General features: G+C 53.3%; 5 protein-coding genes across 5 annotated transcripts; 2 read left to right on the top strand and 3 right to left on the bottom strand.

Moving 5' to 3' along the window:
• Positions 1–936: 936 nt before the first annotated feature.
• On the bottom strand, positions 937–2,319 carry CONPUDRAFT_92213 (uncharacterized protein; the record flags this gene model as incomplete). The annotated part of the gene is made up of 5 exons (XM_007774000.1): positions 937–1,517; positions 1,576–1,647; positions 1,708–1,787; positions 1,841–2,099; positions 2,154–2,319. The coding sequence occupies 5 exons, from the start codon at positions 2,317–2,319 to the stop codon at positions 937–939; spliced, it is 1,158 nt and encodes a 385-aa protein (XP_007772190.1).
• A 985-nt stretch (positions 2,320–3,304) lies between these two features.
• Positions 3,305–5,470, top strand: CONPUDRAFT_146006 (cytochrome P450; the record flags this gene model as incomplete). Its single annotated transcript, XM_007773999.1, has 10 exons — positions 3,305–3,524; positions 3,579–3,675; positions 3,729–3,862; positions 3,938–4,319; positions 4,386–4,508; positions 4,564–4,666; positions 4,726–4,833; positions 4,875–4,909; positions 4,964–5,142; positions 5,212–5,470. Exons 1-10 carry the CDS (start codon positions 3,313–3,315, stop codon positions 5,468–5,470), a joined length of 1,632 nt encoding a protein of 543 aa, XP_007772189.1. The 5' UTR covers positions 3,305–3,312.
• Positions 5,471–5,945: 475 nt separating this feature from the next.
• On the bottom strand, positions 5,946–8,150 carry CONPUDRAFT_75654 (uncharacterized protein; the record flags this gene model as incomplete). The annotated part of the gene is made up of 7 exons (XM_007773708.1): positions 5,946–6,079; positions 6,182–6,356; positions 6,409–6,562; positions 6,608–6,960; positions 7,121–7,865; positions 7,927–8,030; positions 8,091–8,150. 7 exons carry the CDS (start codon positions 8,148–8,150, stop codon positions 5,946–5,948), a joined length of 1,725 nt encoding a protein of 574 aa, XP_007771898.1.
• A 176-nt stretch (positions 8,151–8,326) lies between these two features.
• CONPUDRAFT_157058 (uncharacterized protein) lies at positions 8,327–9,030 on the top strand (the record flags this gene model as incomplete). The annotated part of the gene is made up of 3 exons (XM_007773998.1): positions 8,327–8,488; positions 8,537–8,884; positions 8,932–9,030. 3 exons carry the CDS (start codon positions 8,327–8,329, stop codon positions 9,028–9,030), a joined length of 609 nt encoding a protein of 202 aa, XP_007772188.1.
• A 257-nt stretch (positions 9,031–9,287) lies between these two features.
• CONPUDRAFT_61869 (uncharacterized protein) lies at positions 9,288–12,136 on the bottom strand (the record flags this gene model as incomplete). The annotated part of the gene is made up of 3 exons (XM_007773598.1): positions 9,288–9,647; positions 9,697–10,349; positions 10,417–12,136. The coding sequence occupies 3 exons, from the start codon at positions 12,134–12,136 to the stop codon at positions 9,288–9,290; spliced, it is 2,733 nt and encodes a 910-aa protein (XP_007771788.1).
• Positions 12,137–14,232: the final 2,096 nt, after the last annotated feature.

The following is a 14,232-nucleotide window of genomic DNA, read 5'->3' as shown; positions in this document are numbered from 1 at the left end:
TGATGCACTTACTATTTGGTTCATGCACTGCACCTTCGGCGAGCACAAGTCGCCATCTGAGTATCTTGCTGATGCCCAAGCGGCGGTCAGGCAACGATCAATACCTTAGTCACACATAGACTTCAAGCGAGATTTGATTCTTCTTTGCTAATGTATATACAATATGCAATATACATTGACGTCTGATATGTCCTCCCTGTCGGAGCAAAGCGATGATATGCCTTGTGGCTGTCAAGCAGATACTTGACAGACACAAGATGTCCGCGGGTGCGAAGTTCTTGTTTAACACTGTCCGCGCATACGCTTCTCTAACTTCGCATTCTTCTCAAAAGAGCTCGCCATTTATCGGCAGATTACGACCAAGCCCTGGTCTCCCCTTCCTTACGCATCTCAACGTGAGCCGCCGGTTCTACAGAGCACCGTACAATACTCGCGGCCATGAACAAAATCGCCTTTTATTGATTGGATTTTGCGGGTGCAGTTTCCTCATCTGTGCTAGACCGAGAACAAATAGCTTCTTACATTTCTGCCAATAGTTTGCCTATCCCCAGTTCCGTCATGATAAGGGCGGAGACAATGCGTTTGAGAGGTACAAAAGGAGGTATGGTTTGACATATAGAAGAGTACGGGATGAAGCCGTCTGCTTTCTTGGCATCTTAGCTTAACGACGTCGACCACCAGTATGCGGATCCAGTGTAATCATCATTCCTGTATCATACCTTGCTCTACACTCTGCCCTGACATGAACGCTGACATACGCTACAAGGTGTGAGGTAACGAGCTGCCGAGCGAACGATCAATACAGTTTGCCAATGGAACATCTCGAACGGGAGCTGACCAATATACTCGCTTGTTGAATATGGATCCGTACGACTTAAATCAGTGCAGATATGTCGGAACACCACTTTCATCGTAAAACGATGACCAGATATAACTTCAGAACGGATATCCTTTCCCGTCTTCCACCCCATTGCCACCCTCAGCCACATCCCTCTCCGCACACTCATCCAAGTACCTCAACAGCACGTCCTTATACATCTTCCGCCCTTTATACACCGCGACATCGTCCGGCCAGCTCCTCACCGCACTCGCCAGGCGCGCCGGAACGCCCCTCTCCCTCGCCAGCTCCTCGACCTTGAACAAGTACGTCCTGATCCCGAACACAACCGCCCCGCTGCGCGGGAGCCGCCTGAGCGTCTGGCGCTCGGACCGGATCCGCAGCGTCGCGGGCGCCAGATAGGACGCCGCCTCCGCCGAGTGTCCGTGCCCGTGCGCGAACCCGTCCTCGTCCCCATTCGTCGACGCGGACCAGCCGAGCTCCTCTGGGTCTGCGTCGGAGGCGGTCTCAGCTTCCTCTGCGACGGGGTCGTGTTCGCGGTCGTGATCGTGATCTTCCTCATGCTTCTCTTGAGCTTGAGGGCGGACGACCTGCACGAAGTAGTTGTTCCGGATGACTGGCTTGTCGACTGGCATGCGTCGGAAGAACCGTTCCATGCTTGTCTTGAGCTTTTCTCTGACTACGTTTTGTGCCCCTGGTTAGTTGTATGAAGGGGAGATGGTGAGATGGTGTCCTACACTGTGGGACGTTTCCCGAGACGTGTATTTCATCGAGAGGCATGCCAATTTTATCGCGCATGCGCCAGAAGCCTGTCCACAAATGCGTGTATGAGTTAGCAGCGCGGGGATGGTAGAGCGTTATATGCGCACCTGGAATCAAGATGGCACCGGCCTGGAAATAGTACTGTCCATCGTCACCTTCGATCATGATAGCGAGGTCTTCCTGCACTCTACGCAGATGACTGTGTCAGCACACTAAGCGTTCTCCAAGTGGTTTACTTACAGCATAGCGCAAATCCGCATCGCTTCCTCGCCCATATCAGTCCCGCTCATCGACTCCAGCACGCTCAAATCGTAAGTCTCTCCCAAAGGCACGATAGTTATGGTCTTGATCGGGGATAGCCCATCCCATGCCAAAGGCAAACCGCCAACCGAGGGAGGTGACGTTGTAGCCTTCTCACTTTGTGCGTATCGCGTCACACTGAAAGTGCTTGGATATCGTCTAGAGAGGTATTCCGCGATCTCGTACACCAGCTCCTTCGCTACACCATACATCGTAAGGATGTAGTTTGCGACGGATAGTGATGAAAACGCACCTGCTTCTGCACCTCCTCTAATCTGCACTCCCTCGGTACGATCATCCAAGACCCTGACAACCTCCCTGCCTCGTGTCTGCAGTCTGAACTTACGTGCCCGGTGGTATGCAGCGTATTCCTTGTCAATCTCAATCCACTCTGACCAAGGCATACTGCGAATACCCATGGTTATGCTGCATAGAACGAGCCTCAGATACCAGCCCACACGGTCAGCGAGAGCTCGAGGCTTACTGGTACTCCCCCCATCGGAAAGGGCGATAAGGGACTGGTTTGATGTCCTGGAGTTCGTAAGGCATAGGCGTGACCTCAGGGTATCTGAACTGTTCAGGGGTCCATTCTAGGCGGTCGGGTTGGACGAGTCACCTCCGCCGTTCCCCATAAAACGCAGGTATGTACATACCTCCCTCGGCACGGTTCCTGTTCACATCTCTAGAACGGCCATTCGTCTCTATGTCACCTCGCGGACGTTCGTCCTTTCGTTGACGTTGATGCCTCCTAGCGTAAATGCCCGCGACAAGAACAGCGGTCACGAACGCGATGTATGTGTAACGTCCTCCGCGCAGTGAGTCGCTGTCGCTCAGGCGTTGGTCACCGATGAGAGACGCAGCGGCTCGTCGAACGTCGGAAAGGACTCCTTGGAGGGCCATGTCGTTATCGTGAAGGGGAGGATGAACGTTCAGAACGATAAGGATACACTTTCAGGTATCCCAGCTGCTCAGTGTGTCATGTGAGTCTTTTACTTATCAGCGAGAACCTCGCCTCATGTAAGTAATGCGACTAACTGGTCGACGATGCAGTCAATGCAAACGCGACGAGTATCATGTCCTGTCCGATTTCAGCCTCGAGATATCCCGCTCCGTGCACGAGGCAGTAAGGACTGGAGAAACCGGGACGAAGGGGACCGTCGGGAGTCTAAGGCCGTCGGGACTTGCCGTGGCCACGGAAGTAAACTCCCACCCCTCGAATCAGTCGATCAACAGATGTACACACTGCACAGTGTAATAGTCGATCACACCTTTCCCGGGCGTGGAAGTAGTTTGTCAACACTTTTCACGTTTCGGAGACGTCATGGCGCCGAGCCCCGCAGGCACTTTCTATTTAATATGCCATTGGAAAATCTCGAACCCGTCTCCTCTAGTAACCCTCAACCTCGACGACCATGTCCCGCGCACTTGAATCGCTGCTTCCAGCCCAGCTTCCGACCAAACTCCAGGATGTTGACCCCAACATTCTAGGACTCGCTGTCATCTCGTTATCGGCATGTGCCTTGGCATGGAAGAGCTACTCGTCTCGCAGGTCACGGCCTATGCCTCCGAGCCCGCCGACAAACCATTGGTTCTACGGGCACAAGGTTGCGCAGAACTCAAACTTGTGAGTTATAGTCATACTTCAGGACACATTCAGCTTGATCACCTTACACTTTAGGCCTTTCCTTCAAATTGAGGAGTGGATTAAGGAGTACGGTCCCATCATCACACTCAGAGATGGAACAGAGAAGTACGTTGTCATAGGTGGTCAGCAGGTACGAAACATTAATCGCACGGAGCGAAGATGTTTGCTCAACAATTCGTGCAGGCGCTCTTCGATATTATGGAGAGACAGGGCGCTCTGCTAGCCGACAGACCCCCTCGCATTTCCATCACCGAGTTGCTCACTGGGGGCGTTAGCATCGGATTTACTAATGGTCCTCGGCTTCGTCTCATGCGACGGTCAGTATCTTCTCAGTCCGGGATCTAGTTCAACCTCTTGCTCTCTTGCTCTCTTGCTCATACCTATACCATCAGCGCAATGCACACCCACCTTCAGCCAAAGGCTGTCGGCACCTACGCCCCTCTGCAAATGGAACACGTCCGTGGGACCATCATTGGCCTGCTCGACGAGCCGATGAAATACCAGAGTCACGCGCGTACGTACGCTGCGTCTGTCGTGCTCAAGGTCGCGTACGGCAAGAGCATGCCCACCTCCGCGTCCGGCCCTGAGGTGCAGAAGATCGAGCGCAGCTTGGCCATGACACGTAATGCGCTCCGCCCTGGCGCATACCTCGTCGATTATGCGCTATTCAGCTGGCTCAAGTATATGCCTTGGTATGGACGGGAGCTTAGACAGACGCACGAAACCGATACGAAGCTGTTCGTGGGACATTTGGAGAATGTACGGAACAAACTGGTACGTGTGGTTTTGTGTCAGATTACGTTGCCAGGACGTCCGTTCATGCTCAATCCGGTTTTATAGATTGATAGCGATGCGGGCCCCTCGTTCAGCAGACACCTGTTCGAGAACGAGAGCAGCTACGGAATGTCGCGCAAGGAGATGGCCTTCCTCGCTGGCTCATTCTATGCCGCTGGCTCTGAGACTGTAGGCATAACCCTTCATCTTCAAGTATCGACCCACTCATTGACATGTGTAACAGAGCGCTATTGGAGCGTGCCAGATCATGATGACCGCCGCACTCCACCCCGAAATCCAAGCTCGCGTGCAGGCCGAGATTGACACCGTCGTCGGACGTGACAGAGGTTCGTGCATGACATAACTGTGTGCCGCACCAATGCAGCTGACATGACATCTCCCACAGTTCCGACATTTGATGACGAGTACTCACTTCCGCTCGTCAGGGCATTCGTGCAAGAAGTACATCGGTGGCGACCAATTGCTGCCATGGGCGAGTTCTGCTGTCCACATTGTGTAATGCAATATTAAATGACACTTGTTTGATTGCCTTAGGTCTCTCTCACTATACAACCGATGATGTCATCTGGGTAAGCCTTTCTTCCATCTTGCCCAATGACTTATACTGACTGTGCCTACTATAGAATGGCTACTGTATTCCCAAGGGGACGACTGTCTGGGGGAACCACTGGTCGGCATCCCGGGACCCCGAGGTCTGGGCCGACGCCGACAAGTTCGATATCAACCGATGGCTCACCGAAGACGGCGCCTTCCGCACGGATCTCAACGACATGCGGCACATCGCCTTCGGCTTCGGACGACGGTTCGTCCCCACATTCCTCTCATTGACTACCTTCGCTGAACCTGCCATCCTTTTCGTATCGTACAACAGCATCTGCCCCGGCCAACACCTCGCCCAGCGCTCGCTCCTCATCAACGCGATCGTCATCCTCTGGGCCTTCCGCATCTCGCTCGACCCCGCCAAGTACTCCAAGGACGCGCTCCGGAACCCGGTGGAAAGCCCCGAGGTCGACTCGTTCGCGTATATGCGCCGTATACCAACCAACACGCCCGCGTTCAGCTACGTATTCGAGCCACGCATCGAGCCGGGTCGGCTGCGAGAGATGATGAAAGACTACCCGTACGCTTGAGTTGTGGTGCTTTCGCTTTTTCGAGATGGACAGACGTAGTGATGATAATGTGTGATAATAGTTTGGGTTTAGTTCTTTATATATATATAAACTATATGACTTGAAGGTTGCTCGGAGTATGCGTGAAGTCTTGGAGTCCGGCCCGTTGGTGGTTTGATTGTTCTGGGCATTAGCCAGGCTCCTACGCAGCCGTCACTGAGAGGAGAGTAGCTTATCCTAGGGCGCGGTAGACTCAGCAGAATCCACGACAAGTCTTTCAAGTAGCGATTGAAACTCAAGCCGTAGCTATTAATCGCCGATTGAAAAATTTGAACCTTAAGCTTCTCGTCCTCTCAGTGACGGCTGCAAGAAAACAATTTGAAATTCAGGGTCGGATGGTGTTCCGAGCGGAATGACCCGTCGCTTAAGCCCAGTGAAAAGACACTCCATCCTTTTCCGTCAATAGCGATGGATTTCTCTCGTTTCATGGTTTAACTTAACAGTTGTTGATTCTCATAGTTACGCATGGAAAAGCATGTTTTGGATAATTGAGCTCGTGAATAATACATAACCATCGAAATATATCGAAAACCCCCAAAATCCATATGAAAGCGACACGAGCGATATGCACTGAAAACCATGGAAAGCGATAGGAATCCACCAGACAAGCACAAAGCCCGAGATTCGAATGTCGCCAAGGAAATCGACCGGAATCGATAGATAAGCACATACCGCGCGTCCAAGACCAGGTCACGAGAGTCGGCAAGAAAGCAAGAGCGCCGTGTGCGTAAGAACGCGTTCGAACGGCGGAGACGTTGGAGAGTGCGACTAAGCCGCCCGTTTGGCGGCTCTCTTCTCCCTCGACGAGGTCGAGTCCTGTGTGGCCTTCTCCTTGGCGGCTCCAGTCCTGCCGGCTTTGGTGTGTTCGCGTCGATAGGTCGAATCCCACATCTAGATACTATGTCAGTAGCGTTCGAAAGCGTGAATATAAACATAAAGACCACCTCGCGGTCCTCCTGAGACAGCGCCTTCCAATCAGCGTTGAAACGGGCTGTTGTCCCTTCGGGTTTGGTTCCGAGAAGCGGCCACCAGATGCGATCGCACCAGAGACTCCTGTAACGGATGAGAAGAATCTAGGAGAGTGCGAGAAGTACTCACTTTCCGCTTCCAATGGGTGGCTTTCCCATAGGTGCCGATGGAGGACCTGGCCTTCCCTTCTTGACCCGGTCCTTGGCTCCTGCAGTAGCGGGCTCGGCTTGAGGTCGCGGCGCGTCCTCGGGCTCGGCAGGCGCTACGGTAGTACAGGCATCAGGAGGGAAGAGAACCGTGGGAGGAGCAACCATGTCGCCGCCGATCGCGGTTGAGACAGCGTCGATGCTCTTGGCAGGGGCAGCGCGGAGAGACGCGTCAGAACAAGCAATAGACCGGGAGCGGAGTACGAGTGGTTCGGTGGACGACGACTGGTCATCGGCCTCATCAGAGGACGAGTCGTTGTCGCCAGTGTCCTGTTCCTTCATTTTGGACCTGAGAAAGTGTCAATACGCGAAATGAACGGAAATGAAAACGAAAAGGCGTCACAGTGCAGAGTTAGTTTGCCTCGGGCGAGGGACTTTTGGCTTGGCCACGGGCGGCTCCTGCGCCTTGTTTTCCGGTAGCCCACTACTTACCGACGAGCTCTGTAACAGACGTGAATGAAATGAAAGCCGAATCAAAAGAAGAACTCGCCCCTGGCTGACCCGAGGTCATGTCCGAGTCGTCCTCAGGCTCGGTCTTGGTCGCCTTTGCCGCGCCGTTTTTGGACTTGAAAACCTTGTCCGCTTCACTCGGGTAAATCTGCGTGGCGATCAGGCGACTCTTCCAATGGTCCCCCGCAAGTTTGAGGACCGGGTGGATCTTCTCGATGACGCATGTATATGTGCAGATAGCCTCGTATGGAAGGTTGAGGAACGTGGGGGCAAGCATGTTCTTCCGACGCCAGTGGGAAAAGATCAATCGGGCGGTGCGAAGGACGGCAAGCGCGACGCAGCCGTCGACAGGCACTCCGTCCTTGTTGACCATCCACTTGTAATTGTCGTTGTAGCCGTGGTAGATCCGCCCGCGACTACTGACATGCGTGCCCTCGATGGGTTCTGCCGCCGGAACTATAGCCAAAGACTTCTGCTTGGTTTGGTGCCGGTCCCATGCGATGCTAGTCCACGTGTCGGCGCAGGCGGGGTAATCGGTAGCTATCAGTATTTCAGCACAGCCGAGGTCGAGTCCGCTGTCTTTGTCGGCCCCGGTCCGCTCGAGATTTAGCACCTGCTTGGCGAACTCGCGGAGTGACTCGTGGGGCCCCTTCTCGACAGTGGAGCTCGGCGCGGGGGTCGGGACAGCGGGCCCAGCTGAATCACCTGAATGGAAACGTAAGATCAGATCGCTAGGCCGCATATAGTCAGTATCCTCGATCCCTGGGCCTGAGCGAGAACTGGGGAACACACGTGTACACCTGGCATTTGACCTCGAGACTGCTCTTCTCGGCACGGAGGCGCTTGATCTCGCGGCGCAGGGAATCTTCCCCTTGTGGAAATGAATCAGGCGATGCCTGGTTACCACGAGGTCTGACATGAGCTCGGGATCATATGGAGCAAGGAATAGAACATACCGATCGTTTCTGACCCACGTGTGGGCCGTCGGTCGAAGCGATCTCCTCGATGTCGGTCATGTCGGTGGCCTCGTTTTTTTTTGTAGTGGTAGAGGAAGAGGGATGTAATGAGAGGGCGCGGTTGCAAAATCTTATCTTATCTGACGCATTGAGATGCAATTTTAAAGTCCGATGGGTTCGTGCATACAACACTTTTTTTTTCTAAGTCCTTATCGCGTCGCGTTCATACTCACAACATGTCCAACAAGCAGCTCATTCTATATCAAAGCCACGGGCCAGCGCGCAAGGCGGGCGCCGACACCTTCATTGTTGAGAAGGCAATCCTTCTGGAGCCGGACTGTCGGCGCGGCAACACGTTTGCCGTGAATGTGCAACCACATGGAGCTGAAGAACCTCTGGTACGTGTACGGCTATCCCCAATTGACCATCGGCTCACAACGCCGTAGCACATCGGCATCCAACTCAAAAATAACAAGGCGAACAAGTCATACAAGTCCCTCGGCACGCAGACTGATCGCGAGGAAAGGTTCCGTCCTGACGTTGGCGCAACCTTCTTAACCGTGCCGTCCACGATGCCGCCGTCGCCCCCGGGATCTCCATTCTTACCGCCGGCTATCGACCTCGTCCACTATGCTATGGGGCTGCCCAAGCGTGCCAAGGTCACGCAATTCCAGCCCCGTGCCGTCTCGCCGTTTACGCTGGCTCCCGGCAACGCGGGTCCATCCAGTCAGCTCCCCGGGAGTTCTTACCCGACACTCACCCAGGTACGGACGTATGTACACGAGTCACCCGAGGTACTTACTTCATTATATTATATTGATTCATACTAACATGTTATTAGGACAAACAGGAGGACGAGGAGGACGATTTTCGTCCTTGGCACACGCCCAAGAAGGGGAAGATCCCGTGGCCTCCCCGTCGCAGCCACCATCGCCACTAAAAGTTTTTTTTTCGTTGCTTTTTGTTGGATCTTTATTCGGATCAGATGGATCCATCTAACTCTCACCGGATTCGCGCTGCACAGCAGGGGCTTGCCCCTGCTGTGCAGCTTAGCGCGAATCCGGTGAGAGTTAGATGGATCCATCTGATCCGAATAAAGATCCTGATTCCCCCATGTGTAATACCCAGTAAAAGAAAACCAATGCATATTTGTTAAACTACCACTACATGCGCGTGAATATGAGGATACAGAACACACTAAGAAACATCAGAAAGGGACAGGTCACCAATGCCACGCTCCAGTCCACTAAACACGGCTATATCCAACCCGGGCTTCTCAACAACAAACCAAAAAGTCCCTTCGCGTTCGCGACCAGGGAACTTGTGAGGGAGCATGGCAATGACAGATTTGATGTACTTGATTTTGATGACTTGTAGGGCCGCTTCTCCGTGATACCGACATGCGTGGATGGTCTCGAATGAATCAGTTCGAAGCACGTTGTCGGGCGCGCCATAGATTGACACCATGGCGAATGCATGCTCAACCCCATTGAGCATGCCGACAAAGAAATACTGAACCTCTGCGTACACAGGGTCAGCTTGTCCTGGTAGATGTATCTATTCAAGTCAATACATCGCCGAAACACGTGAAAATAGAGACACTTACCGATACATTCCGAGAGCATCTAACACTACCAACCATAGATTTCTCCTTCCAGTACGACCGGGCAATTTGACCGTTCGGCAGGCGAAGTCGAGCGCGACGTTGAATGCGTGGCTGTCCATGGACTTCAATCCTGTTTTTGCGAAGTGCATTGACCAATGCAGCGGTCTCGGAGGGGTTAGGGGTGTACAAGTAACGTTCCTTGCGAGGGAGAATGACATAGTCACCAAAGGCGACTGAAGCGCGCGGTAGCGGAGCGTCGGTGGGTACCAGTGCGGGGTACAACACTTTGACAGCGTTGACTTGGCAGCGAAGGAGGGCGCGCCGAGAGAGATTGGCATATGGGTGGGAGTGAGACCGTATCTCGCGGCCCAGATCGCCGACCATGCGTTCCATGGTCCACTGCGAGCTTGTCAGTGGCAGGCCTTTTCGCGTCGTATCTGCGGCCATGTGAGTTACCGCGTGAATCCACGGCCGAACAAAGTGAATTCGGTCAGCCCTTTTCTGGACATATATCTTCTCGAAGCCATCGGCAAACTTGTTGAGGTGGTCGCGAGCCGTCTGAACCTGTGTGAAGGTAATCGAATGCTGCTGCAGCAGCCGAACCCCGAGTACCAAATGACAGAGGTTTTCCCAGTGTTCTCGCGGAAGTAGACCTAGTATATATGTTAAAGTTGATAAAATGAGCAAAATGAACGAGGGAAAATTGCTCGAATGACATACCATAGAACAAAGCAGGGCCCATACCATAGATATAGAGAAGCCACTCCCAGGCTTTGTAGCCGCTGTGAATCTTTTTGGCTGGATTGCGAGGCGGACGATCGAAGGAGCCGGGGAGGTAACACGTCATAGAACCGACGAGCTTACCGTGCTCGTTCCATGCCCGATGCGATCTGAGGACGGCCCACTTCCAGTTAGAAGGGCGATCGTCTTCTGCGTGCTGGAATTGTCCTTGCCATAAGGGAATGAGCAGATCGCCAACATTAATCGCGGTCACATGCATTATGTCGGAGCCGAATGCGAGGGGAAGAGGGAGCGTATGGGGGATACCAGAGAAAATGGTGGGTTTCACGATGCCCGTCTCGCGCCGCATGACGCAATATTCGGCCTGCGTAGAGCTAGCGAGGAGACGGGCGAGGTTGCCATGATAGTTTCCAGAGCCCGCCGCAGGTAGTTTGCTTGCACGCGTGGAGGGGTGCTGGCATCCGCTGATATCGTAGTTGTCGGGGAGACGCATGGCAGGATAATAGTGGGGGTTCCCGGGAGGGCGGCGCCCCGGGAACTCGCAGTACAGTCGGCATGAGATTTTACCGTGATGGCCAACCAGGCATGTGAGCATGGCCATCCCTGGTCCATCTGCCGTGCCGACAAAGAGATAGGGGTTGTTGCGGTGTGTAAGCTGAGTGTCGCCCTCGTAAATGACGAGACCGTCATTCTGGAGTGCGGCAAGGTGATAGAAACCTGGAAAGAGAAACGAATCAAGGTTTTTCGGTTTTTTTGGCCCGGGAATTACGGCACCTGGAACGACATGTCGTTTTTTGTACCGCTCGCTGGGTGCGAGGTCGTAGACAACCCATATGTAAATCCAGCAATCAGATTGCTTGGATTGGTACAGCTGGGCGCCGTCAATGGAGAACATCAGGACGGTGCTCGCGTCCGTAATGAGACCGTCGTGGCAAGCGTCAATGTAATGCTGGCCTTGTATGATGTCGTCAAAGACGTGGAAGGCAGCAGGGTCGTTGCGACTGAGCCGGTCTAGCATTTCCCGCGTGCGTTCTTGCCGATAGTGCATTCTACAGGCAGTATCAGGGTGTCGCCACAGTGCTTGGATCTGGGGACCGATGGGAAGTGTCGTGAACTTTTGACGAGGATGTTTTTTTGATGTTCCAGGCAGATAGCGAGACGTGCCGCACTCGGGGCAGCTGTCGAGAGAGGCAAAGGGTCCTGTGTATGCGAGGCACGTATTGGGGCACATGTCTTCGACTATCCCCTCCACCCCGCTGAGACGAGCGAGCTCTCGGTGGGCCGTGTAGAGAGAGTGTGTCTTGAGGCCGGGTACCTCTTCTTCCAGTACATCGCAAGCAGCCTTGTATTGATCATCCGTCAAGTTTTTCATCAGTAGCTTGAGGGCAACCCGAAGGGCGCGGTCATCAGAGAGATCGCTGATAGTTGTGGGAGGGTGTCGAAGGCGATAACGGGCAGCCGTAGACAATTTGTGGTGAGTGATGTTGTCTATTCGTGCGTTTCTGAGGAGCTGAATGAATTGGGTTGAACGCTGAAGCTCCTCTAGGACGATCCCTTCCTCGAAGAGGTCGAGATCCTCATCTGTAAAGCCTGCAGTGCCGTGAGCCTCTGTCTGGGGAGGGATCTCCGGAGGTGGGGGAGGTTGCTCCTCGCCCTCGGCACTATCTATTCCGTCATCACGTCCCTGGTCTGTGAGCATGCTGCCTGTGGCTGCATCCGAAGATGGTTGTTGTAAACCTCCATCGGCGTTCTGTAACAGCAGGTCGTCTGCGTTGTCCTCCTCGTGCAGCAGTTCATCCTGCTGTTGAGTGTGCTCCTCACGCTCGTCTTGTTCATCCTCGATCGCGAGATTCTCAAGTCCAAATGTCTCCTGCATACGCAAGCGTTAGGTTTGACTGTGAGACGGATGTGGCTGACTTACCTCAGCATTTTGTACCTGAATTGTGTGGTGTTGTGCTTCACGCGGAGGTGACGACATTGGGACATCATCTTGATATGACGATGGAGAGCGAGGCGGTGTCTGTAAGCTGTGTAAGTCATACCAAGGTAATGAAAGGATAATCAACGCACCTGTGATGACAATCGAACCTGCGGGGTGCGCTCGCGCTGCTGAGCTGCAGCCTGAGTCTGAGTGTTGCTCGCCGGGCGCGGCAGGGACTGACTTGAAGAGGCGTGGTGCATGGATCCACCGGCGTGTTGGGGAGTAGGCAGCGGTGGTGCTGTAGTGTAGAATGCGTCAAGCACCTGCACGCCCGCGCCCAAAGCCACATCTCCCTGAGGATTGTGTTGATGCCATTGTTGTCGGGATAGGATGCGAGCTCTGCCAGCGGTAATAGCCAGACATCGGTCACAGATGCAGTAGCGATGGTTGGAGTCAAGCGGGGCTAGGCCCGATAGAAGGTGTTGGCGAGTTGGCTGTTGCATAGTGCACACTGCCGAACAGTCGTCCGCTAGGAGGACGTTATATACCTTTACAGAGGGCCTTAGTTCTATCAGCAGAAAGACAGAGATCACCTACCTTGTTCATCGAGCAGTATCTCCTCTGAGATAGATCGTGTTAGCTCTTGTGTGGATACATGCTAGGAGAATCTGTTTGTCAGATGATGCGCAGAGGCCTCCAGTTTTGTCGAGGGAGCCACTCGACGGATTCAACTTACTTTTGGACGTGTGGTTGGTAATACTAGAGGGGGATATGTTAGTGTTTGTGCTGGTTCGTACCTTGTCGAGGGAGTATTGCGGCTAGCTTCATTGCAGTGGGGACATCGGGACGCAGAGCCGCAGAAGGGCATAGCCGCAGGGAGCCCAATAGGCTCTTCTCTGTGGGCCCACAGTAGGTAACAGAAGCAAGCATGTCTATTACAGCGCGCAGCAATCTAATTGCAGCGCGTGCGTCGCGCGTCGATCTAACTGCCGAATGAACCGATCTAATTGCAGCGAGGGTCGATCTAATTACAGCGAAGCTCGATCTAATCTAGGACAATTAGGCTGGCTTATCTAGCCGCCTGTGTGGAATCCTGTTATCTCCTCGCCGGATGCTGGTCATCTCTCGTGGGAAGCCGCGAGATGGGCTTCCGGAGGCCGAACCGATGGTTTTGCGAGGAAGCTTGTGGTTATTTATAAAAATGGATGGGATTCGATGGAGTGCCTTTTCACTGGGGCTTAAGAGTGGACTTCGAAAAAAAAGCTACACATCCCTGTTCTAATAAATAGGCGAGTATTTAATAGAGTATATGAGGTTTTAATTGCACATCACGATCAAGACAAACCTTGGGGGAATGTTTCGACGCAAGAAACCTTACCAGAATCTTGAAGGGACTTAGTCGTGAGATGCCGCGGGACCTTGCAGCATATACTAAGGGCGCAATCCTGCGGGAGCCTTGGCATAACCTCGACACAAGGTTGTTGAGTCAACAGCCTTTCAACAAGGTTTCAAGATAATAGGGGCACCCATTCTTGAGACTAGAGAAACACTATTTCGCATTTAAACCTGGTTCCTAGGTGACAGTAGAAAGCCTGAGGTACGAAGAATAGCTACAAGAACACCTAGGATTGATACTAAATATGCAACAGGAGCTGCTAGCCTGGTGCATGGAATTTGTGTTCAGATACTAAACACGAAATTTCACTTAAGTCCGGTGTTGCTATTCATAAACTTGACATCGCACCTCTCGTCGCGGCGGCATTGTGTAGTGGTTTTGGCATTAGATCTTTTTCGGGTGGTCTTGGGTTCGACCCTTGCCTGGGTTTTTTTTGCCCAAGCGCGTGTCCTCGCTGGGTTGCTTATCCGGGAAGATC

Source organism: Coniophora puteana, assembly GCF_000271625.1.
Source record: "Coniophora puteana RWD-64-598 SS2 unplaced genomic scaffold CONPUscaffold_11, whole genome shotgun sequence".
NCBI lineage: Eukaryota > Fungi > Basidiomycota > Agaricomycetes > Boletales > Coniophoraceae > Coniophora > Coniophora puteana.
The sequence above is the reverse complement of the archived record's forward strand: the minus strand, read 5'-3'. Positions and strand labels throughout refer to the sequence as shown.